This window comes from Cygnus olor, chromosome 3 (assembly GCF_009769625.2).
Source record: "Cygnus olor isolate bCygOlo1 chromosome 3, bCygOlo1.pri.v2, whole genome shotgun sequence".
In the NCBI taxonomy this organism is placed as follows: Eukaryota; Metazoa; Chordata; class Aves; order Anseriformes; family Anatidae; genus Cygnus; species Cygnus olor.
The window spans coordinates 82,380,825-82,407,837 of NC_049171.1; the positions used below are offsets into that span (position 1 = coordinate 82,380,825).

At 34.2% G+C, this 27,013-nt stretch overlaps 1 protein-coding gene across 4 annotated transcripts in view; it reads left to right on the forward strand.

Moving 5' to 3' along the window:
* FMN2 (formin 2) overlaps nucleotides 1-27,013 on the forward strand; it is a 199,117-nt gene that overhangs the window by 90,779 nt on the left and 81,325 nt on the right. For all 4 annotated transcript variants that reach the window (XM_040551865.1, XM_040551864.1, XM_040551867.1 and 1 more), the window contains 2 exons: nucleotides 1,023-1,167; nucleotides 12,115-12,202. In XM_040551865.1, the coding sequence (XP_040407799.1) occupies nucleotides 1,023-1,167; nucleotides 12,115-12,202 (233 nt within the window). The remainder of the gene's footprint in view (nucleotides 1-1,022; nucleotides 1,168-12,114; nucleotides 12,203-27,013) is intronic.

The window sequence follows — 27,013 nt, forward strand, 5'->3', positions numbered from 1 at the left end:
TACAAGCAAAAGGATTTATTTACTACTGTGCAGGCCTTTGGGAGCCTCAGGGCAAGCAGAATTTTATTTTTAGTTGGGTATTTAAACAGGGTGCCCATTCTATTTATAAGTGCAGAAATTCTGAGTAACATTATTTACACATGAAAGCTCTTCGAAGGCAGTTTTTCAGCTGTCCTTTGGAGTTACATACCACGTGTTAATCAGAAATCCTAAGGTGGTTGTATGCCACTAAGTTTCCATGAATTGTTTTCTAAAGAGTTGTACTTGTGCATCCCTCAACTTTCAAGACAGATTTGGTCTCTCTCTTGAGCAACAGAGAGCACGTTTTGGTAGTGTCTTTCCTCCAAATGAATGTAAACTGAACAGTTTTTATCCTTTTGTTTCCTTTGTATGGTGACCTAGAAACCCTTCTTTTTCCACATCGTATATTTCGCAGTCAGACTCAAACTGCAGTTTGTTGTTGTTGTTGTTGTTGTTTTTTTTATGGCAGCATAAAGCTGCTTTTGTAGCTCTTTTGGTTGATATAACACTGTAATACGTGGGTTTGGTTGTTGGTGAGTTTTGTTTGTTTGTAAAGTACTACTCCTAGTCATGAAAAGATGTTTCCTTATTAATCTTTCCATTGTCTCTGAGTATTGACTGTACAATCCTCCTGCTGCTATTCCTTAATGATGAACATCTTTCTTTTCAAGTTCTCCTTGCCACTGTCACAAAGGTGATCTGCAGATAACTGTCCACTTCTATTTTTCTGTGTGCTTGTCTGTATACTTTATAACCTGTATGCAGCCTGTTTATATTCCTGTGTATGTAAAATGGGTGAACATAAATGAGTCTGACCATTTTTTGGTGAACAAAAAAGAAAATGAAGCATGGGGAGAATCAACAGTATGTCTTATCAAAATGTTGCTAGTAGAAGTTAGGCAACAACTTGTAAATTGCTGCTATTTTATTTTCTTCATTCCACCATTTATGACTTTATTTAGTTTGACACTGCCCTACATAGGTCTTTTGCTTAACTTTAGAGATTCTAGTGCTTCACTTGTGTGGGAAAAAATTGAAGAACCTTCCATAGATTATCATGAGTTTGAAGAACTGTTTTCTAAAACAGCTGTTAAAGAGAGGAAGAAACCTATTTCGGACACCATTACAAAAACAAAGACTAAACAAGTGAGTACTCATTTAATTTCAGATCTTTTCTAGGCTGGCTTTTACATGATGGCAGAGTTTTGCATGTAGCTGAGATAAATTTTACATGGATTGAAATTGTTAACATATATATATAAAGAGAAATAAAAGGAGAGAATGTAGGATGCATTTCTAAGCTTATGTCTGTTAACTAATGATTTTTTATTAATTACTTTCAAGTATGTGTTCGTTCTTTAAAAATCTTTGCTTTATCTGCTTTAAAATTATCTACATTAAAATTATCAAAAAATAGGTGGTGCAAATATGATGTTTTGAAATTGATTACACATGCGCAGTATATAAATTATTCTGAATAATTTTATAAATTAAATAATGAAAGGGTTGCATACAAATTACCATGATTTCAGAGGAAAATGTTTAAGAATCTAAGTCCTGATGTTGCACCAATCATAACAGTTGTTTGTATGAGTGTGTTTATATATAGTGAATATGATGTTTAGGCATACAAAAATGAAAAACACAGGAAAGTCTAATATTAAACCACTTCTTGAAAGATATACAAAAAATAAAAATAGAAATACTTTAAATGTGAAAGCTAAACCCCGTGGTAAAATAACTGAATCTGAATCTTTATTTGATTAAATAGAGGGCTCTAATCTTGGAATCCATGTCACAACTAAGTCGTGGTGATATGATCAGTAATTCACAATTAAAATTTCAGACTATAGAGGAGATTTTTTTCTAAAATCTTAAACGGTGGTTAAAATTATTGTTTTCACATCTTCACTTTTCTGAAATCAGTTCAAGACTAGGCTGTTCTTTCTATCATTTTTTTCCATGCGTTTTAACAATTTACAAGATTTTTATTTTAATTTTCCCCACACCAAATATGCAGTGGTAGTCTTCGGAATCTCCAAGCAGTTGTGCAGTACATCTTATGTTTGAATATGATCTCCACGCCTAGTGGCTCTGGAGATATTACCCCTCACATACACCCTTTGGTCAGCAGTATAAACATGCAGGTGCTCTTTACTGTGCTGGCAACCTGCTGCAGGCAATAGAACTGGTAGTGAAGTTCAGATGATTATCCTAATGTGCTGGATAAAACCTTCATCTTGATGGATGGGCAGGATAGCACAGCCACGCGTAATGTATCTGTGTACTACACTAGATTCTGCTAACTGGGATGGGAATAAAGGTAATGGAGTAACCTCTATGGTAAAGGTAGCAGGTTACAGCTTCTATCTCGCTGTCCTGCAACAAATCTCCCAAGTGCAAGACCTTTGCTCTTCCCCCCAGTAAAAGCCTCTTTTCTTGGTCATTCTTAATTCATTCTTAATTAAATCAATGATAGCTCTTTAAACTTAAAAGAAAAAAAAAAAGCATTGGAGGGAAGTGCAAAAGTACATGATGCTTTGTCTATGAACTGTCAATTTATTCACATTTCACGAGGTTTGGTGATACAAATCTCTAAACATAATAGAAATTATGACTTTAATTCTGTGGCATAAGTGGTAAAGATAGAAATTATGAATAAACATTACATATTTATTTTAATACTAGCACTTTTTTCTATTAATGAAATGAAAAAATACACTGTCAATAAATAAAATGCAGATAAAACTAAATGAAAATGACTGTTCTAAACTTTTTTGAAAAGAACAAGTTGTTTATGACAGAAATTTCAATGCAAAAGTTTAAGGCAATCTAAGTAGTTGCCATAACCTGGACCATACATTCCTGTGGGCTACCTAAATTGACAAAAAAAGTCTCCCACGTGTTTCTCTTCATCTGTTGATCAAACAAATGCTTACCAAATGAGAGAGAAATTGCCTAATGGAGAAGTCCAATTTGTTGCATGATAGTATCTGGGTAAAAAGATCAACTGGATAGATAACCAAATGTGCTGTTTCTGGCACAAAAAGGCATCATAGGCTTTCATTAGAACTACAGTTAGAACTAGCATCTGTTGCAGATGTCAAAGTTCAATTTTCTTGTGGGTGAATACAGTTTGTGCTTTTCATAACATTGATGTGAGAAAATTGAAGTAGAACAACTTCAAGAATATATTCTATGTATGCACTCTCAGTAGTTTGGAATGCAGGCCTTCATTTCTGAAATTCTCTTAATTTATACTGCAATAAACACTTAGATAATGAACTCCATCCATGTTTAGCAGAAGAAACATTTTTTGGGGGGGAAAGCATGGTTGTAATTCCACAAGTATGTTTTTATAGAAAGCACCAAGTGCTGCTTAAGTGGTTACTGACTTACATGGATTCTATGATAGTTATGGGTGTTGTAAAGATCTTACAAATGGTGTTTCTGTAGTGATTTTTACAGGGAAGTGTTATGCAAAGCAGATGTGTTCTGTCACCTGTTGAGCTGCAGAAGAGCACTGCACAGAACAGAGCTGGGATCCACAAAGCTTACTGTACTTCTTACCAGAAAGTTCTAGTTTGGCAATCGTTTCTCTTCCTTATGTCAATATGTGGGTATGCTAAGTGGATGCATTGCTTATATGTATTGAATGTAAAATTCTAGCTAAACTGGAAATAGTTATCAGGGGAAAAAAAAGCCCAAATAACTTTCAAATGTATAAAATATTTGGTACTTTATGTAAACATCTGATTTTAATAACACAATATTTTTATTGTAAGCTGAAATAAAAATGTATTTACAGAAGAGGCCATGGGGGAGGGAGGCACGGGGACAGAAGAAATGTTCTAGGTAATCTGAAGGAAGATTTGGTAATTTTAGGATGTTTTAGTAGGTGAAATATTCTGAAGAACACTGCTGTTCTGCTTGCAGTTATTTATTATATATGACAGTATACACGTTTGTGTGTGTATGTAGATATACATGATGTAATTATTTGTAATTGGTAATCCCTTTTAAAGTGGTAATTTTACCTATATTGTTTGCTTTTTCACCCTTGCAAAATATTGTTTCTATTTTGTCCTTGGTATGATCATCTGCAAATATCTTAATAAGAATTATTGATTTATATTCTCTTAAAAAAAAAAAAAAAAAAGAATGTTGCATCTTGCATTGGGTGAAGGACATATTAAAATCCGTTCCAGAACCATAAAGGAAGAGGAAGAATGAAGGGTTAATAGTTATTTGTGAATGTAGCTGATTTTATTCCTACTGTCTCTTATTTGGTGCTATGACAAAAGCTGTGATATGTTTTCCTTTGATAATACATGTATGTCAAATTCTCAGCTGCTGTAAATGTGTGCAGGCTCACTAAACGAGAATGCATACTTAATCTTCAAAGAAAGCCCTTTATGGGCTATATTATAGGTGGAGCTGCCATCGCTACCTATTGAAGTGATATGGCTTTCATTATAAGTTATAACTTTGCCAAAAGTTAGCTCTTGAGCTGCAATTTTTTTTTCCCACATTGAGTGTCTCCTTCATTTTTCCAATGTTTAAAAAAAAAAAAAAAACAGCCTGGTTTTGCTCATGTCCACATAGCTCTATAGACTTGAAATATGTAAAAATGTTATCAGCTACATGTCTTCTGTAAGTTCTGTGAAGGATTGCTTAAATTTCACCACTTTTCAAGTTTTGTGAAATCTCAGTTCATGTAGCTTGGAAGAGATTTCAGATATAATTCTGAAGATTTTTTCCTAACCTTGTAGTAGTAGATTGGAAAACAGGGACTGAGGGGGGAGGTTAAGATGAATAACTGAGGGGGGACTGAGGAATAGAGGAGATCTGACAGACATAAATATAGAGCATGGTAGGTATGATTCTATGTCACCTCTTACTCCATCTAATGTAATTTTTCTCAAAAACCTATTATGAACCTAGGTATTCTTGATGTGGGTGGTTCCTGTCAGCAAATAGTGTACCTCATCAAGACTACACTGTTTAACCAAGTAAAGGATGAAAACTTGCTTTTGGAGTGTTTTGTTCAGCCATGCCATGTAGTTACAGTATCAATCTTAGTTACCTGTCTGGATAGAATTTTTCATAGGCTGTATTCCATACCTGCCCCAGGCTGCAGAATGAGCACAGTTCTTAAGGATGAACCCTGGTTACTTAGTAAATAAAGCTGATACCAGAGTAACACTGCTTTTATTGGTAGTTGCAGCACTTAAAAAAAAAAAAAAAAAAAAGTAATCAGATAATCAGAGAAGCGGGAAGAAAAAGGGTTATCTCTTGATTAAAGCCAAATACTAAAGAATGATGGTAAATGCAATATTAAAAACTTAATTACATGGAGAATATTGGCTAGTGTGCACCAAATAGATAGTAGAAAAGTAGCATATGATAAGAAAATCTTGATATCACTGTCAGCATAACAGGTAGACAGGAGGGACTGAATTGAGTTGCACAGATTTCTTTCCTAACTTTTGAACCGTCATCTTAAAAGCCTTCCTGATGATCTTTTAAGTGTATTTCTGAAAAATAATATACACTTAAATCCAGTGAACTTTTCAAGTACAGACCATATGTTTATAATTTATCATGGAAATGAAAGAAAAATGTTAAAGATATTCTCATATGGAAAGTCCACTATTAATCTATTGACATTAAGATTTTAATCTCCTACTTCCACCCCAGAAAATAAATAATAGGTTACTTAAGTTTCATTCTGTTTCAAAAGCCTTAGATGCAAACAAGATGTATCAATAAAAGTGTTTTGTTAATGATTTCAGCATTTTTGAATTTTTAAGTTGAACACAAAGAAGCGGTGGTAATAGAATACCCCAGGAATAAAATGCCACATAAAATAAGTATAAATTGGTAAATACAGTAAATGCCATATTGAATTAACAGATAAAAGATTATTCATGTTTATTCATTAACAAGGAAGGCATTAAGGGAGAATTTTTTTTTTGAAAAGGAGGATTAGTTTTCTCTGCAAATAGGTGAGGCACTGTCTTAGGGAACTTTCTTATCCACATTTATTGATCAATGTCACTGGCACAACTGTTTCTTGTGATTTTGTGCATTCTCCAGACACAGTTGGGGTTCTGCTGCCCTGACAGACAGGAATTATGGAAGACTTGTCTGATACATCGCTTTTTATTTATACATAATTATGTAATGATGTTATTTATGAAATTGAATATCTCATTTGTTTTGCTTGTAAGACTGATTTTTTTTTTTGAGATACTCCATGAATGCGATACCTTTTTTTTACCTCTGCTTTTCTTCTTTATATGGCTTGTTGGATATGTTGTTGCTATGTGATTTTTTTTCTTGTTATTGCATTATCTTCAAAATTCTTTGTTGCAAGCACAGTTTTACCTGACTGCATCCGTGTATCAAATCTCTGCCTGTTCAGGCTTCTCAGGTTGATCTTTTCTAAATACATGCATTTCTTATTCTTGTTTCCTATTACTGCTTTCTTTTATTTAGATCACAGATTTGTTTCTCTATTCTGTATATGTATCCTCATCGGAAATGTTCTGCTGACCTATTCACTTGTTTTAGCTGCTGCTGCTTAAAAGCTTACATATTCTGCATGAACAAGAAGGGCTGTGTCCATTTCTTAACCAGAGGTGCAATGTAGAGTGTCTCATTGTGTTCCTCTGTGAATTGGAAGATCTACGTAGGGGAAGGTCATAATCAAAGTTTGTTGAAGTAAATGGTAAAATAGGCTTTGGGTTGAAGTGAGCGAGCTGTGGCTGTTCCATGAGTTTGAAAGCTGCACATCTAAAAAGCATAACCCAGACCTTGAATCCCGGCAGAAATAGCTGCCAGCCTGTGCTGTGTACAATTCTCAGTGTACCTAAAACCGTCAAGTTGAACCATCTTAGTTACAGATATCTTTCAAAGGAGACTGGTGATCACACATTTCCATTGACAGTACTTCTATATCTTTCAAATACATTTCAAATATGTTCTTATCCATCTCAGCCTGAATGGCTGAGAGGACCATGGTGCATTTCTAACTCTCTCAGTACAAGGGCTCAGTGCACTGGACATTGTGGTGTTAGATGCCATCAAGGGAAGAAGGAAGGAAGAGAGCATGGATATATGAATTCTTTCTCCCATCTCTCTGCCTACCTTCATTGTGCTAAGAAGCAAAACTTTTTAATGCAGTAGATTTTACATCTGATCCAAAACAAAACAAAAAAAAAAACAACCAACCTCAGGTTACATCAGAATTAAATGTATGTATAGATTGAATGGGTTTCACCTAAAAATTGGAGATTTGTACACTGAGTGGGATGGTTTATTTGAAAAAAAAATTATCTGTTTAACTTGTGTGAGTGTACTTAGCTGTATTTCTATCAGATCCTAACTGACTTTAAAAGCTAAACAGATTTTTGGTGTCAGCCTGAAAATCAAGTTTTTAAAAGTTTTTACTTTTTAAGTTGTTGTTTGTAAAGTATCAAAATGCTTTAGATGAGAGAAGTGTTGATTTTGCTGGTGATGACTTAGTTTAATGCACATTTTTCCTTATGGCTATATTTTGTTGCTTAGTGCTGACCAGTACAAACAGCAAGAACAAAAAGCTGTTAAAGAAAAGCAGACAGCTGTAATTGAAAGGTTTCACTGGGAGTGGGTACAGCAAATAATATCAAGATTTTGACTGTAACCATATGTCTCCCTTTAAAAGTGGGAGTACTAAAGGTTTTCCTCCAGTGGGTTTTTTTGTTTGTATTTAAGATCATGGAATATCTCCCACTAGATATAGTAGATAGCCTATTGATTTCTCACTTTTCTGCTTTCTTTTTTTCTCCATCTTTTCACCTATCCTGTTTTTTTCCTTTATTTTTTTCTTCCTGATTTGATCTAGTAATATTTTATGAAATAAAGAAATTGGGCATGCAACGTCTTTTGCAAAAATTATCAAAAGATGTAGTTGCATTCCTAATGTGAGTACACAGTGACAAGATTGTTCATAGCAGTTGGGCTGATCACCTGCAATAAGAAAAATGCTGAGTGCATTGCAGACCATACACGAAAATTCTAGTTTTAATACACAATTTCTGATGAGATTTTAGCTTGTTGGATTTCTATTTTTTAAGAGGTTATATTTTAGTCTGTCACTTGTGTTACTAATCAACCCATGGAGATATTCTGACAATTATAAACAGAAGAGATAAAAAAAAAAAAATTAGAAACTAAACTTTTAAGTACCCCAATCCTTTAGATGATGAAAGGAGGAGTAACTGCAATTGTGGTACACAAAAATGAGCCAAACTGTCAAAGAAGAGGTATGAAAAAAATAATTTCCTTGTGATGCATTTTTAATGTAGATAATTTAAATTTGGCTATTTATCTCAATTCCCCACTCCAGTCCTTAAAATTAGAATACTGTGATTATTTTTAATGAGGGAAATTTAAGCACTTTTCAGTCCTGTTGAGGAACACGATTCTGTCTTATTACTGTGCATCTGAATCTAAGCAATCTAAGTAATTTTTCAAATGAAGTGATAAAAATCAAGTTCAGTTAAATCAATACATGCAATCAGCACAGATTGTCTGTTAGATAGTCAGGGATGGGTGTTATTTTATATGTAAGTAGAAATGTTTGATCTCCTGCTGCACCAAAATTCCTCACTGCTTGGCATAGTGCCTGTTTCTCCTCTCACACCATCACTAGCCAGAAGTCTCTTCTGGATTTACCTTAAAGGAAAATAAACTCAGAAGAGTGTTACATTATTCTGTTTATATCTGTAAGGAGCCAAGGATATCCGTGTGAAAGATGTGATTGGTACAATTCTTTGTATATTTTACAAATGTAAAATTTTACATTTGAAATACATTGAAATCCATAGAAAAGAATTGTTGTAACAATGCCTGGTCAGATGATTTCTGCATTACTGCCATGATCTAGTTTCTTAAGATCTGGTTTGGAACTTCTGTATTTCTGCATCCTCTCTGCAAAAGTTACAAGCTACAAATATTTGTACAGGGGAGTTTCCTGCTTATGACTTTTTGTACTCTACAGTAGTTTTTCTTAGCCAGTGAGAACCATGGGATAATTTTTGCTTAGTGCTAGCAGTCAAAATCGGAACCAGAGAATGAGGCATTTCAGAATTCCATGCATTAACTAAATATTATTCTGGGGAAAGGGAATCTTTGTATTTTTGCTTCAGGGTTCTCATCAAATGTGTCTTGCATCACCTTTCACTAAATATCTTTTTAACTGTTTTTGCTTGCGTTAAACAAGCAGGAACAAATTTGGCATGTAGTTTGTTTACTGCTTAACAATGAAGACCACTCAACAATTAGAAAATTTGTCCTAGAGTTTAGGCTTCAGATAACAACATCTTTAGCTTCCTTTTTATTTATTTATTTTCAAATTTGTTTAAAGCGCAAAGTTCCAGGACCCAGACTAAAAAGGAGTGGTGTATTGTGTCTGAGGCTTTAGATCTTGTAGAGATTGGATTTATCAATCTTTTGGTGTTCTGCCTTTAAATGGCGTCACTAGTCTGTGGCCTGTAGGCCTAGACTGTGCAGCTGATTTATTTTATTGTTTTATTTTCAGTGGGAATTGCTTTAGGCACTTATGCTAATATTCATATTTTCTGAATTAGTGTTTTATTGTTACAGCCATTGTATTGGAAAGCTATAATATTCGTGCAATTTACTAAAATGGGAATGAATGAATGAAGATGAGTATAAAAGTTGACACAGAGCATACATTTTAAATAAAGCCAGACAAAATTTGTAGTTGCTATATAAAAATGCTTTACCTGTTGCTGTTCTGCACACCATTCACCTGACTCTTTGGTACTTTTTGAAGTCTTGAAGTACAGAATTTTGGTAGAAAGGGTGACCTATTGTGCATAGGGACATCACTTTTTTCCTGTGATCACAGGCAGAATGCGTCAGTTGGTAAATAATTATTCTCTTATTCAGCAGCTCACTTTAAGAATAAGCCTCTTCTTTTTTCTGTTAACTTTTAGACCAACTTGCTGTTAGAGAGAGGGACTCAAAGGCATTTACTGGGCCTCTAAATCTGGTCCTGTAAAAAATCATGTTCTAATCTGCATCATAAGCACCTAGTTGCTTTATTTTGTGGCTTTTTTTTCATCTTGTTTTGGTTCCCTTGCTATATTTGTAGTCCTCACCTTTGGTAGCTCTGAGATTTAGATTGCTGATGAGTGGTAGAAAAAGTGTTTTCATAATTTGAAGCTAATATAGTAGTATATGGGTACTGGTAATAGCTCTTTTCACAGGGAATTCTCATATTATTTGTCCTAGCTTTATCTCAGTTATGGGCTTAAATGAGATTTATGTTCCTTTTAGGAAACACTTAATAATTATAGCCTATTAGAAGGCTAGTGTAAGATATCTTAGTTATATTTTTCTGAGTTATGATAGTTTTCCCTTTGAATTCATAAAATCTGAGTCTCATATCCTATCCTGTAAAATTTTGATTTAGTCCATTTGACTTAAATTTTTAATTTCCTAATAATACATCACGTGTGCTAGATATTGCCTAGGCACTTGCTAACTTCTGACAGATGACATCAATATCTGTGCCTTGGATTTGTTTCGTTAACCATGTGATCAACAGTTATAACTTACCTGATTCCTGATTTAAAGGGTTTTTTTTCAGTTCATTTGCAGGGTGCAGTATTTTCACTTTGCTGCAATCAGCAATCTGTTAGGAATCTATGAGGAAAGGAAAATGAAATACCTGACACACTGCTGGTTGTGAAGGTTCAAGGTTGCCCAGTCAAGCATATTATTAGGAAACCCATTCTGCAAGCACTGTGACTTTAGCTTCCTTTTCTAGGCAGTCCCTAGTGGAAGAGTTCTGTGTCACAGTTTTACTTCTCTTCAGCTGCAGCTCAGACATCAACTTACAAACTTGTGTATGAAAACTTGATTGAATCAAAGGTGGCCACAGGGTAAACATCTTGTGGGTACTTTTATACGTTTTAAGATGTGGATTGGATTTTGACATTCTTTACTCAAGCTATCTTTTTTTTTTACGTAATCTAATTTCTTCTAATTGATTACTAAATTATTTTTCCAGTGGGGCTGTAGGTGATGCAGCATCTCAATGCTAATATAAAAATTATGTAACTTGAAAAAACATGTATGTACCACGTGACTGAAATGTAAAAATAACTTGAATTTACAGATCAAATTGTTTTTTTTGCCTTTCCTCCAAATAACTGACAAAGGTTTTTTTCTTCAGCATGTTTAGTACAATGTAAAACTCAGCAAACTGAGTTGATTAAATATTAACCTCTTTCATCTATGTAATGGTTATAGCCCTACATTGAAAATGTCTTTATCTAAATTCACATTGTTTTACAGATAAGGATCCTTTTCTGGCATTACTTGCTTCTCATACTAGTGATATAAAATTTACAGCCAGCTAAATTCAAATAGACTGTCTTCCATGGGATTCTAAGCTGTGAATTACTTGTTGCTTTTATGCTTGCAAAGCAAATATGTACAAGAAAAAATTTTTAGTGGCTAATTTTAACTCCCTAGAGCAAGATGTTTTGAGGGCTTTTTTTTCTGTTATTTAAAAAATAAAAATAAAAAGCTTTGAGACCTTTTGTATTCCCTAAAAGTGATCAAAGAAAATACCAATATGTACGTGGTTATTTTGCTTTTTAAATAAAATTCATATTGGCGCCTACTACGTCAAACTTTCAAATAAAATACAAATTCTCACAGTTTTAGCTTACATCAAAGATGGAAATTATTGTGTGGTTTTGGAAACCAAAGCATTTCCAAGATAGACACAATTGGATTTTTTTATATGACAGCCTGTTTCATACACTTAGTAACATCAGTGTGAAGTTGAAAGTGTGCATCCTAATGAAGAATGAAGTCTAGGGGAAATTTTATAGCGACTCTTTTAAGATTAAAATTCAGCTAGATGACATTTACACTTGTGATGGATTTGTGCAGTTGGAACACTTAAAAATAATAAAAATACTCACTTTTGGTTTGTTATTAGTAATGCAAAGTATCTTGTAACGTTTTAATGCAGGTGGATACTAATAGACGGGTTTCTTTTGGCAGGTTGTCAAGTTGTTAAGTAACAAAAGATCTCAAGCTGTTGGAATATTAATGTCTAGCCTTCATTTAGACATGAGGGATATTCAGCATGGTAAGTGAAATAATTATTGTTGATTCTAGCTTAGATTGCATCGTTAATAATTTGGAAATGCTTATATTTATCTTTTGATAGATAAAAAAAATCAAGAGGGTCTTTTCACACTTTATTTTTCTGAAAATATCAGATGTCATTTGTTTTCCCCCTTGTAGTAACGTATTCTGTTTTTCTGTATAGAAAACAAATATTGACTGATTATTTGCAGAATTGCCACCCATAGTTTTGGGCATCAACTACTTGAGTGGTGTGAAATCTAGACTCTTTGATTTTGGTCTTTCTGTGGAAGAAAGTTTGTTTCTAATTCAAAGATCCTAAAGGTATATCCAGAAAAGTGAATTATAACATTTAATTGTTTTGCTGTCTAAAATAGTTCTTGTATTTGGGTTAGCACAAACTGGAGTTGTTTCATCTTCAACAGCTGTTTATAATGGGAGATTTTTTGGAAGGACTGTAATACTTCTCACATTTTGCACTACTGTCTCTTAGCATAAAAGGTGAAAAGTGGAATTGTATTTATATTCAGACCATCCTTTATGTTTCCCAAAGGCTTTGAATAGATTTGAAGCAGACTGAACTGTCCTGTGAAGTGCCAGCCTATCTATTAAATAAATGTGGTTTCAAGTATAACACAGACTTCATAAATCACAAAAACATCTTGTGAACTTTCTAGGCTACGTATTTACAGCCATGCATTCAGTTTACTATGATTTGCTTATTTTGTGAAATTATTCATAAATAGAAGCAAATTTCAGTGCACTCTGTCAGCTAATGAGTAACTCTTAATCACAACTTTAAGTTTTTATTAAACTGTTTTGATGGTTACTAGACTTCCTCAAGCTGAAGCACTTAAGAGCAAGGCGCCAGTACTGGCGCCAAGAAGTACTTGGTATTTCCAAAGCTGGCAGATGTAGTTCAGTTAAGTCATAGAGCAAAATCTGAAAACAATGATATGGTCCTTTCCTTCAGTCAAATATTCAACTTGGTTTCAGTTAATAATGAGAACCTTATGAACAAAGTAGTCCGCATAACATCTGTGTCTGTGGTAAAGCCAACACAAGTTCATTGAAAATTTGCTTGCTTAACATGCAACACTAACAATAACATGGCATGAATGTCAGTAGTTGAAGGGGTCAAACAATATTATGCTTAACCTTTATCCTACTGCAATATTAAGTACACATGATCATCTAACAGCTATGTGCAGATTTTGTATATTCCTCCTTCAATAGCTGCTTTTTAAAAACAATAGTTTTTGTAAAGGAGAACTTAGTAGTGTTTTTACTTCCTAGCTGTTCAGAAGTGATTGAAAAAATATAAGAGAAATTTTATCTGATGGGATGACTTTTGGAAATGGTTGGAAGATCCTTGTGTTAAAAATGGTTTGTTGCTTTTTGTTTAACATAAAATAGGCATGCAGAAAAAGTGTTGGGGAACAGGAAAGAAATTCGTGTATTGGGAATAGGAAAAATAGAGCTGAAATCTCAACAGAAACATTTCTGGCATTGGTAACTCCATGCAGAGTTTTCTGAGTGATCTAGCCATAGAGTCTGTGAGAGAAGTTATAAAATCACAGACCCAATATTTAGCTTCACCTTTATGTATGTACTATTTTTACTTGTTCGTTAGATGAGTAAGGATTGAGAGAGGGTGTTTCATAGTTTGCTTGCTTATCTGCTACAGTTTGAATAGTCTAGTGAGGAAGTGCTATCAAAAATTAAAATGTTGAAATAAAAAGCTGCATTAGCAAAATAGACACTTGATATATTTGCTTTTATATACATTAAGATTCAAGATGCATGAGAATAGATACAATAAAATAATGGATCAGTGTTTGGTCCTCTAGCCCAGGACTTGTGTAGTCTTCTTGAGTTTTTACTCTGTTTAATGTATAATTACATGAAAATTTACTTATGTCTTGCTCAGTACAACACAAGCACTTTTATTTTTGTGAATTTGAAAGGCAGTCAAACTTTCCCCCACTCTCACTATTTGTGGTACCAGGAAACTGTCTTCATAGGCATTTTTCTAAATATCTCCTTTATTACATATAAAGGGTATCTGTTGGAAGTAGAGTTAATGCAGAATATGTGAATTGCAGAAGAATTGTAGGGATTTTTATTTATTTGTTTTTACCGACCTAGAAAAGTACCCAGAAAGAGGGAGAATATTTCAATATAGTGTTGTATTCAGTCTCATATTCCTTGGTTTGCACGCTACTGTGTTTTATTTTTCTAACAGCTTAGAAAAATTTCAAAATATTACAGGAACAGAAGGGAAAACAATTGTGATAGCTATGAATTCAACTAGTAAGTTTATGATTTCAAGTTTTATTCCACACTGTGTTTAATTAAAATGCTTAAAATAACTTGAAACCTGGCCTAATGTTCTAAAGGTTGGTGGGTTTTTTTGGTTGGTTGATTTTTGGAGTTAAAAAAAAAAAAAAAAACAGGTGAAATATTGTCTGCAAAAATAATCTTTGAAAGATTGTTTTGGAAACTTGAAAATTTTTGATTTTTTTAAACTAATCTAGAACATTTAGTGACTTTTTTGTGCATGTGTGATCAGATGTCATTGAATGGAAGATCTTAGACTACCTCATTATGAGCTAAATAGATTTTGATGATGATGGTGATGATATTGTTAAGTGTCTGCTGGTAGAATTGCATTTGTTTGCTTCTGACTTTGAATTGAGTTTAGCAAGACAAACTCCAAAATCCTGGCTGCTGTTTAAATATTTTTACAGTGTGGAAGGAGCAGACCATATTTGTACTGAACTCTAGTACATGTTTCTAGTAGTACTGTAAAGTAGGGTAGTTTGATTTCTTGTTCTTTTGTTATGTTCTGTTTGTGTTTTTGTTGTTTTTCTTTTTTTCTTTAATTCTAATTACTAACAGAACTTCCAGCTAATTTACCCAGTCTAGGCTAGAACTGTAAGAATTGCAAGAAATGTTCTCTTTAAATTCAGTGCCATTTTTCTGTTATTAGTATGAAAATTAGTCCTCTTCTCATGGTTTCTCTGGTTTCACGCAACATTTTACTGACGCCTATTCCTTATAATCACTTATTAACTATGCAAAACACTTAATCCAGATATTTTGCTTTCTTTTTATGTTCACTGTACCACAAATCTCCTTCATTCATTCTATCTAGTGTTATGTTCCCACTGGAAATACACATACGTTTGGCGGCATGATACAGCCAAACTTGAGAAATGCCGAACAAGCACTTCTTACGAATTTTTCCTTTATAGCTCAGATTTTTTTCCTATTTTTCCTTTGTGCTTAAATTTGAGATCCCACAAGATTCCAGTAAACTGTATTTAGTAGTCTATGATTAACACCCCATGTATTAATATATAATTGCATGCTAAGCAAGTCTCTTAAATACTTTCAAACACAAGAAATATAACAATCATTTGAAATTGTAGCTATGTTGCCCAGAACATAGTTACCAGTTCTCTTCCTGATCAATTAGTTATAAGGATACAATGTCCTCTGCTTGTTTTTAACTTTATGCCTGTTAACAAGTGCAGTAGCAATAGCAAAAACTTCTAATACAAAAGGGAAAAATGCAGAAGAAAAAAAAATAAAAATAAACCAAAGATGTCAAATAGAAGGAAAACAAATTTGTTTCATGATAATGTTATATTCACTACATAGTCAGATTTTATATAGTATTTATTTTCAGAATAGAAATTAATCTTATGCTGAACAAAGTTATCTTAGTCTGAACATGTCTTGTAAATGTTGAAAGAAGACTGGCAAAAACAACATGCACAAATCTGTCTTTTGAACTTGTCTGTAATCTTTTCCAATTCAGTAAATTTCTTTTAACGCGGTTTATCATTTCAGGCATTGTGTTACTTCTGGCATTGTTGCAATAGTGTAACTATTTCTCTAAAGTTTTTGCATAATGCCTCCTGGTTGCCCTATTTCTGTTGAAAGCAGTTTGGAGATTTCTGTCTCAGATCCACCCCTCCCTTCCCTTTCTAAGGACATCCTCATTTAATAATAGCTATTTTTTCCCCCTCTCTGTGATGCTTGTAATCCACAAAATTTGATAGAGATACCTGTCTTGATCTGATAATTGAGAGGGGAAAAAAAAAAGTATGGAAGACCAAAGCTATTTGTGTTACAGCTCTCAACTCATTGTTGGTCAGTGATACTATGAGAGAAGGAAAGAAAGGAAAAATAACTGTGGAGAGGTAGGCAGGTTCACCTACTAGTTGGTAAAGCCTGACCTTTTAATCTGGGTTGGAGATTATTTTACTGAAAGTTGTATTTGTCTACTAACAGGTACAACTGTGTACAACAGACATAGTTTCTGCTCTGAATTCAAAAGACAACTGTGCAGGAAGTGGATGAACATCCAATGTTAATGCACAAAATAAATGCTTATTCTTTAATATGAAGCTCTTTATGACAGATGAATATGAGAGAATCTTGGTTTTGTTTTCTTATTTGACTGCTCACATAGACACAAATGATGAGCTGGGAAAAACTTTGTCAAAGACTAGATGAATTATTTCACTGGAGGAGGAGGGAAAACCTCTCATGCTGCATTATTTGAAGGTTCTGTGCAGGGATTCTTTACTCTCATTAAACTACGATGTAGTCTCAACGGTCATAGAGATGCTCTAAATGGAAAACATTCAGAATCAGAATCTGTAAACTAAGACCCCACGATTAGTTTATCATATAAAAGGTCCAGAGGTACTCTAATCAGTATTTATCCTAGTGTCAATAGGACATTAACAATATGTGTCTATAAGTGTAATTACTTGAAACTCATAAAATCAAATTATTTATCAGGAATGGATATCTTCTCAGAATGCATTTTACAGTTTAAACAAATTAAGTTGTAAAATAATGTGATTGGTTCAAGTTTTTTGGACTTTGTTAAACTAGAAGACAAACTAGATGATCAAAATTCTAATTTCTGTCTGTTTAGGTTATGAATAGAATACAAAGTCCTGAATACAAGTAGATATATAGATCATTTTTTAGGCAAGGTAACAAGTCTGCATTTTCTTATTAAAGGAATGATCTATAAAGTGATTATAGTCTGTGTAGGTTAATTACAAAGTTAGAAACTTTACCTGCTCTGGTTTATTAATTGAGAATCATAACTCTTTAAATATATATATATATATATATATATTTTTTTTTTTTTTACTTTGTCAAATATTGTGCATTTTGACAGCCTAAAAACTTTCCAGATCAAGGGTCAATTTTCCCTCTGATAGCCTTTCCAACGTGTGTTTAGATCCTTCCAAGACACCACAAAGAAAAAGGTTTGTTGGTTTGGCCTTTTTCTATCTTGTGCATTAGCACTTCCTTGAACCTTCACATCATAATCCTCGATCTTAGTCCTCTATTTCTTCTCAGCTTTATTTTACCATATTCATTACATTATGCCTGCTGTTAGATTGCAAACGTAAACATTTTAGTTGCTTATAATTACCATATAAGTTCCTATTATGAAATTAGTGGTAAAGGAAACAATGGAATAAACAAAATGACTTTTATAAAGCAAAAACTAAATTAAATTTGAGTGCAACACATGTATTGCCATATATGTTTCTATTGCTTTGATGCTGTTGGTTTCAGCTACTCAGTATAGAACATTGTAGGACGTGCTGATTCTGGAGTCCTTGCCTGGCCACGTCTGCCAGTGGCAGCTTGGGAGGGAAGACGCAAAGGCCCTTGGAGATGAATGGGGTTTTGAATGGATGCAACATAAATCCCAGAGCTGTGCGTGATAGCATTAAAAGCCAGTCCCAAGTAGTGATAGAGAAGGGACTGGAGGGGACCTATCTTGTGAGATTTTCTGAAGGCTTATTCCATTGATCATGGGGCAACAAAGCAAGTTGTTAAGTTGTTAGAAGATAAGGAAAAATACAACCTCAGTTATCTTTTGTGTGCAACGAATCCAGGTATGAAGGACAGAAATATTCACATCATCAAGAAAGGAACCGAATTCTGGTTTCCATGCAACACACTCTCTTTTGGAATTTACAATTTAAAAATACATTTGTAGAACTAAATACAATTTTCTGTAATGTCAAATACATTTTAAATAAGGAAAAATTATATTGAACTTTTTAACAATATTTGAATCAGCAGAGACTAATTATTGCCACATTGGATAGTTTGGCTAATTAAAAATTTTTGTTGTTGTTAAAAACATATGAATGTAATTTAATAGAAAAGTTTTGTAAGAAATGTAAGAACTGTAACTGCATTGTTTGTCTGTTTCATTTGAAACGGTTTATTTTTTTCTTGGAAGTCTGATTAACTTTGAAACATTGAACAAAAAGTTTCAGAAAAGTTCTGTTCTACCCAAAGGAAAAAAAATCAGTACTGTTATTTCTCATTTGAGTACTGTGTAGTCAGTCACTTGTAAGAGGAATGACTATGAAATTCTGAGTAGAAAAGCAATAAAATGCTTGCTGTTCACACCAGTACTATGCAAAAACAGGGAAGAAAGGAAATATTTTTACAGAATACAGTAGAAGTCTTCTTCGGTGCCATATTTTTATGTATTGCTGAACCAAATAAATATTTTAACATTATAACGTTATGAACAGCTTATTAATTAACTTAAGACCTTAAGAAGAGGGAACGAACCTCTTCTTGCAATAGCGCTTTATAATGGAGCTCTTTATTCGCACGTTTTTTCATTGAGTTGAAAGATTTTGAAGGAAAGGATGCTTGCCACAGCAATCCATTTAGTGATGTGGTTTTTAACCTTAAATATACTTGCACATATGCTTTCAGATGTATAAAAAATAAATGCCTCTTACGGCTACAGCAGTTAGAATCTAATCTAAATCCAAATTAATAAAAATAAAAATTTAGTAAACTTGCAAAATGGATCCCTACTTTTTTTTTATCATTAATTGTATGCATTTTTTTCCTCCTTTTGTCATTCCTCACTTAAGGAAGAAATTAAAATTGTATACTATATTTGGCCAAATAAAGATCTGTCTAGCTTAGTACCTGATCTCCTGTGTGGATAGCAAGGGAGGAGGAGAAAACAGAGTGGCACTGATTGCATTTCATGTAATTTTATAGATCTTTATTTTATCTTTTTTTTTTGCAGTAGTTGTCTTTCTCTAAACAAATTGGAAATTTTGTTGGAAAGACCTTCACACACATTGTCTATATTTCTGTTTTCCCCTGTCACCAGTCTACCATCCATAACTTTCTTCTCTTTGTAAAAAAGTTGACTAGCTCTGCAAGTTATTTTCAATATTTATGTGCACTGTATGCCTATGACACAGTATCGTATCTTGTTTCAGTCTCCATTTCTCTATATACTGATGTTGTTCGCCCTTTAACTGTTGTTAATCATTGAGCTTATGTTTTCAGAGACCTATGAAAAAAGTGGCTTTTTTTTTTTCAATGACTGCTAATTTTGTATCTCTCACTGTTTTTACATTTGGGTTCTTTTTTTTCCCATGTACTTTACTTTGCTTGTATTGACACTGAAAGAGATCCTTCTGCACATGTTTGCACTTAGCTTTAAACTGGCTAACTTTTATTACCTGCAAACATTATCACCTCACATTCATTAAACAGTACAGGAACCAGCAAAGATCTTAGTATGACTCCACTGCTACAACTGTCTACTTTGAAAATTCATCATTCATTTTTATAATTGATTTCTTTTTTTTCTTAATCAGTTTCTGTATTTAAACCAAGTAAACTTTCATTTTTATCTCATAACAGCATTTTTTTTCTAAGCCTTGGGTAAGAAGGAGCCTCTTGCAAATCCAGTATCAGTCTGACCACTGCTGTGACTTGGTTGATTCCACTAGGATAGCCCCATTCAATTTGTTGCTCATGAGTATCCACTTCAAAACAATATGCAACCTTTCTTTCTCATTACATTGCGTTTCTCTGTTTGAAGAAGCTGTTCTTCCATATAATACATGGACACTTTTCAGTACAGAATTCAGACTGGTTTGGAATTTCCAGCATCATCTCTGGAATCCTCTTAAAATCTGCATTTGTATGCTCTGAAATTCATCAGTTTAAGATGGTGCCCAAAACACATCACTTGAGAAATGTAGATCTTGTATTAGAACATCTTTGACCTTTTCTGTGGTAGTGAATCCTAACACAAATACTTTGTTTAATCTTTTCTGATTCTCCCTTTGTGCTCTTTTTACAGCCAGATTATCTGCATGCCCAACTGTTTCCTGTCAGGCTTCCTACATCGGATGTGTTTGAAAGCAATTTTATTACTAGTTTTATGCATTTGGCAAGTTGCTTTTTGTTCTTGTCCAATTTACATTGAACTTATGACACGTTTTGCTTTTCTATTTTCTTTGGCTGATTTCCACTTCTTGAAGAGTATTGTTTACATACAGGTGTCCCCCATGCTCTTCTGTTTAGTCATGTATGTGGTTTTGAGGAGTAGAGACGCTGGGGATATGGAAAGATTAGGAAAAGACTGTGCTTTTGAATTTTCTGTGATTTTTTTTTAATTTCTCTGAAACTAATGTAATGTCTGCCAGCTTCATTATAACCTGCAAGCTTTTTACCCTTTTAACAGGCTTCCTCCTTGTAACATCTTAATTTTAGGGTGCTATTTTTAAAAATTTTTATTTTTCTCTGCCCTTTAAAGGGGTTGCATATAAGATTGTTATGGTGTCTTCAGCTGTTTTGTACTCCATTCAGAAGTGAATCAAGTGTTGCTTCTACTCTTGGTATTTCTACCTACTTGCTTAGAGTAGTAATTGCAATATCCTAAATCTACACTCTGCATGGATCTCAAAAACGTATTTCAGATTAACCATTCCACTATTATGTTTTGTATCTTGCATATTATGGCTGTTAGTGTTTAGAAGTCATTATCAAAATGCCTGCTGAATGATTTGTAATAGGGTTACTAACTGTGTTCTTTGTATTTCAGCCTAGGCTCCCTGGGTAGGGAGCGTGGCAGATCTGTTTCAGTTGCTCGCTTTATCTTTACTGACTCTCACTTCCTCAAGAGCTGCCACTCTTCTGTAGTAGCTGGTTATGGCACCATGTTCAACCTGTATTACGCGCCTGGCACCAGCGATCTTCCTTCGGTCTCATGTAGAACATCCATTGCATCCATTGGTTAACAAAACGTGCCGATCGCAAACACCAGCAGGCTGGCCACTGTACAGCAGCGTACCACAGAGCCGCCCGGGACCTGGCTCTACCCTCCCTTATTTGGAATTTCCCTTATTTTGAATTTCCCTGCCGCAGCTCGCCGTTGCCGCCCGTGCCGCCGCTGCCCACCTTCCACCGGAGGCGCGGCGGGCGGCTCCGCGCTCCCAGCAGCAGGTGGCAATAGCGGCCCGCGGCGGGGCTCAGCCGGCGCACCCCCGGCTCCGAGAGCAAGGAGCAGAGGGGATGGTGCAGAGGTAGGGCAAGCGGTTAGTGTTCTGGATCCGGCCTGTGATGGACAGGGTAGGAAAGAGGGCTGGGGAAACTGGAGTTGGATGTTAGAAATCGCTTTCTACTGCAAAAATGGTGGAACGTTTAGTGTGAGAGCATGCTTTTTCTTGTGCTAGAGCCATCGTGCCAGTGTTCCTGGATGCACCTGGGTTTTCCTTACTTTCTTTCTCTTCTTTGTCATGCTCTGTTATGATCTCTGGATAATGAAAGATTGAGATTTATTTCCATTGTTCTGCTGTTCCACAGGAAACCTCCCCATTCAATATATGTTGCATTCTATTTCAGTGTAATTTCTTTTTTTTTTTTAGTGAAGCTGCAAATAGCTTTAGCTACTTTAACAGATAATATAGCTCAATGGTATTGAACTGAAGCAATATAGAACGTCTTTTCTAGTCTTACAGTCATCAGCAGACTGACTCTAGTAACAATACTGAAATAAATATAGGTGAAAGGGTTTTTTGCTGACAGGGTGGCTGGGCACTGGAACAGGCTTCCCAGGGCAGTGGCCAGAGTTCAAGAAGCGTTTGGACAACACTCTCAGAAACATGGTCTGATTTTTGGGTGGCCCTTTGGGGACCCAAGCGTTGGACTCGATGATCCTTGTGTGTCCCTTCCAACTTGAGATATTCTGATTCAAAAAAAATATATATTTTTTTCTAGAACATATATATTTTGGTTTTCCACATATCTTTTGATTCTGTTGCAATTCTGGTCTGTAATTTTGTTGAGTTTATTAATACCAGGTCTTGAGAAATGCTTTGGAGCGTGAAAAAAGATGGAACTTAAACAATAAACACGCATTGTTCTGCCCTTAGTTATCACAGCATTGTGATTTGAATTAGTAAAGATGTGTCATCTGTCTTCTACCTAGCCAAAAATCTTGTTGCGTTATTTTCATAATCCCACCATACTTAGAGCATCGACTAAATATCACAAGATCATTACATCATTTTATTAGCATCTGTAGCTCTTTAATACTGTAACTTCAGAATATTTGGTCAAAGACTTAACGTGCGTTAGTACAATGAAGGCCATGGTATTTATCCAAACTTCAGGCTGGGCAGACGTGGAATATACCAGGCTACATCTAAACTGGTCTCTGCTGTGCCAAAAATAAATTTTAATTTGATTTGGGGAAGAAATTAAAATCATATAACTTTATTTTAGTGAGATACTACCGTCTGACAGGTGGAAAGGAAAATTTGCTTTTGAAATGAAGCCTCTCAAATGATTTTTGTTTATAATTCTAGAGCAAAAAAAATTGTACTTCAATTTGTGATCACAACCGTTGACTGTACTGCAATTATGGGTAAACAGGGACTTGCCTGATTTCTGAATCCATGTAAGTTTCCATATAATGTTTTCTAACTAGCTCTACTACTACAGATACTGATATCATCATGCACATCTGGCCAGCTTGAACCATAAGCAAGGAAAGCTTGTTTCTGCATGTGAATTACTGCATATCTTCATGGTTAAATGAACTTCCACTATAATATATATTGTAAGTCATCAAAGGTAGCAAAGTTTCATGCAGATAAAATGGTTTATGCTTGCTGATGTTAGAGAAGAGTAATGGAGATCTTCAGAAGGACCTAGCAAACACACAACTCAGCTCTAAACTTGTATAGTTTGAAAGAATATTCTTAGCGTTTAGTCTGGCTACTAATAAGACAAGTCAAGCCTGCTAATTTCTGGCTCAAGCCATTAGTCTGTACAAATATGAACATTTTAACAATATAAATGATCTTGAGTTCCAGCTGAAATTCTGACCCTTCAACCTTTTGCTTTCTTTGAAGTTGCTGATAGTTTTGTTATTGACTTTGGTGAGTCTAGGATTTCATACAATATTTTAAGTGATGGAGAAGTCAGTGTATCTCACAAAACAATGCTCAAAAGGTTAATTTCGCTCGCTTTTTACACTTAAAATGTTCTTTACAAAGTGAACTAGTCAGATTACTTTACAGACATCTTTTTCTTTTTTTTTGGTCTGAATTATGGAGCAATCTAGTTTCAAACATCTCTTGTAGGCATACATAAATAAGAACTATGCCTCTTAATTTTTTCTGGATAAGCTAAATAGATTAAGTAATTCTCCAGAAAGACAGGTTTTGAGACCTCAGGTTATTCTATTTCCTTTTTTTTTTTTGTCTTTGATATTCCACAGCTAGACCTCTTGTCTAAGTGAGACTTCTAGTTTTGACTTCTGGTCACTCCTGTAGAGAGACCAGAAATCTTAAATCAGCCATTGATCATGATTATTGAGAGTGTAAGCAAGACAATTGTTTGGGTGAGTTTGAGTCTGCTTAGGAAAGAGCAGCTTTCTCATTAACAAACCATGTGGACTTCACTGATAATTAATGTCTTTTTTTTAATATCTTTATTTTCAGTGATGTTAAAGATATAATTGGCTGCAGAGAACCGAGAGCAGATTTCCACAAAAACTTAAGTTACTCTCCTTTTTCATAGTGCTTTTTGAACCATTAATTTTGCAGATGTATGTGTTAGTTTTTAAACTGATTTAGTGTTGACGTTTAAGTCATTTAAAGCAAGTATTCTAAATTGCTACCTGAACCTCTATTTATTGTGGGTAAAGTGAGAGCAGAAAAACTAAGATCCTGAGTGAGCTGCTTAATGTAGAGAAACCTTTCCTGGACAAATCTATTTCTGGTATCCCTCCCAGTTAACTTTATCCAACATGCAGAATGCTCTAGGGTATACCCTTGCCTTTATTATGAGGATGAATTGTGGTTGCTTCATCTCAAACAAGTGTAGTATCAAAAAATCAAGAGGTTCAGTGATGGATTGGAAAAGTGATTAAAGACTGGAATGTGTATAAGGAACATAAAAGACTGGGGACTGTTCAGATGTACTCAGGGTCACAGAGGCAAAGTAACACAATTCAGAGATCCTGCATTAAAGAAAAAAAGTTTCCTTCTAGTGATTATGATGATAGAGTAAGAAACAATGATTCTTTTTATAGTTTGAATAATTTAACCTAAATTTATTCTTGACTTTGTACTACTGTGAACCTAAGTTTCATCTTTGCTATTAGACCTAGTGGATGATTATAAGTAAATCTCTTCCTCTGCCTCCTGCATTTGTTTGTCTTGATCATTTAAAATGAACTCTCTGAAACATGAAGAATAAGTTTATCTTTTTGATTATGGAATGGATTTCTCAGTGAGCCATGGCTTTGTTTACTTGAGCTACTTAGATGCAAATAGATAAGGTGGAATTAAACCCAAAAACCAGAAAATTCAAATTACTTAAAACAAAACCGTAATTAAAGGTCTAAATTAGCATGTATCCTGAAGTGTTGAATTTTTTGTGTTCTGGACAAGTCTTAGTAACTTCTTTCCACTATATTAGGAAGAGATGCTACTCGTTCTACATACATGCTTTGTCAGTCACGTTTACCAACATTAGATCACAATAGTCTGTGGAACTCAGTGATGTAACGTCATTGAAATAGGGATCAAAAAGAAGTAGGATATGTGGGTTTCTAAAAGAAAAGTCAAGTACTATCACCCATAAAGCCCAAATTTTATTTCGTTTGACTCATGAATACAAAGCTGTACGTTATCAGTCTGAAGACAGATTAATACATTCAAACCTATTGCATATCACCTGCAGCTGAGCTGTTTTTGCAGTTTTTTTATAACGTATGCACTGTAAATACATACTGTCCAATAAGCATCCTAAAGATATATTCCTCAGATATTCTGTTCTAGTAGTCTCCCCATCAAATGTTATAGTTGATAGGTGTGACAAGTCTCCATTTCAGAACCTTGAAATGGAACACTTGTGGTATGATATACTACCTTAACCAGAAATTGCAAAAACATAGTACGAGCTGATACTGGAGTAAGCACCAATTAGCATTGCATGTTTTATAGCTGTAATTTTATTTACTGTAACAGAATTTCTTACGTGTAAAATATATCCTATGTCATGATTGTTTATATAAAAATCTTGTTCATGAAACACGTTTCAAAGTAAATTTAAGGGGACAGGAATTCATCTAGAAAAAAAATAAAAACCCTTTTATATGCATAAACAATAATTTAAAAAAACAAAGTATTAAATTGGGCTTAATACATTTGCATTTGTGTACTGTAGCAAGCCTTAAGTAGTGTTTTTAGAGTACATGGTAATCCTTTCCAGTTTGAAAAATCTTGACTCCCGCCAGTCAATCTTGCACTTCAAATTCACTCCCTGAAGACCAGCCCTGGCAGGTTCTTTGAGACTGTTTGCTCTTCTAGCATATAGTTTTAAATAAGCATAATCGGTAAATGCCAGTCTTTTTCAACCTTCCTATATCCCACACCCAGTTTTTTTCACCTGCCTAATTTAAACAAAACGTATCTAAACAATTAAGTAAGCATTGAAGTGTACTCTCAATAGTCAAATCAGCAAACCTCTCAAAACCAGAACTGAAATACAATCTCTCTAAATTAAACAGTCTACAATGGCAATCATGTTTGTATTTAAACATTTTATTCTGAAAGGATTACAGCATTGGTCTCCATTTTTTTTCCTGCCTAGACAAGAAGGCGACATACGGAGTCAAACAAAATATATTTGTTCTCTAAGAACTGAGCTTGTGTACTTCTTATAAACAAACTGTATAGGTGTATGAAGTCAGACTTCACATAATCAGTAACTCTGTCCTTAACATTATAGGTAATTGTTTGAAAGGTATGTAGCTGTTTATATTAACTATGTATGGTTATATATTTTGTTGTATGCCTCTCTATGCATTTATATGTATGTTTAAAAAAAGCCTCTATTGTTACAATTATTATTGCTATGTATTTGTAGCAACACTATAGAACAATAGAAAATGCTAAGTTCTAAAAAATTGACTAGTATTTATAACAGAAGAAGCAATGCAAAAAGTGATACCAAAGATTACTTCTTAATCAAGTCTTCTACTTCTGTTACACCAGATTTTGAAAATATACATTCTTTGTTAATTGATTCTAATTTTATTGCTTCCCAGAAACTTAAGTGTTCTTGAAGTTAAAAAAAAAAAAAAAAAAAGTTCTTTAAAACAAAACCAACCTGAAGCAACAGCTCAGCTTAATCCATGTGTTCTGCTTGAAAATTTAGTATGCTGTTCTGGCTTCTTACACAAGCATTAGATCAAGGTGAATTACTACCACAGAAGAACTGTGTGCTCTTTCTTGCCTCTGATCCATGCCATGTGTACTTGTCTTGAAGATCCAACCTATGTTGTGCTATGTGTACTTACCTTTACATCCTGAGAAGGTTGAGAGTATTTGCTAATAGATAAACATATCACAAAGATACCTAGGGCAAGCAGGTAGGTAATAATATAAAATTGTTTTAATTTATGCTATTT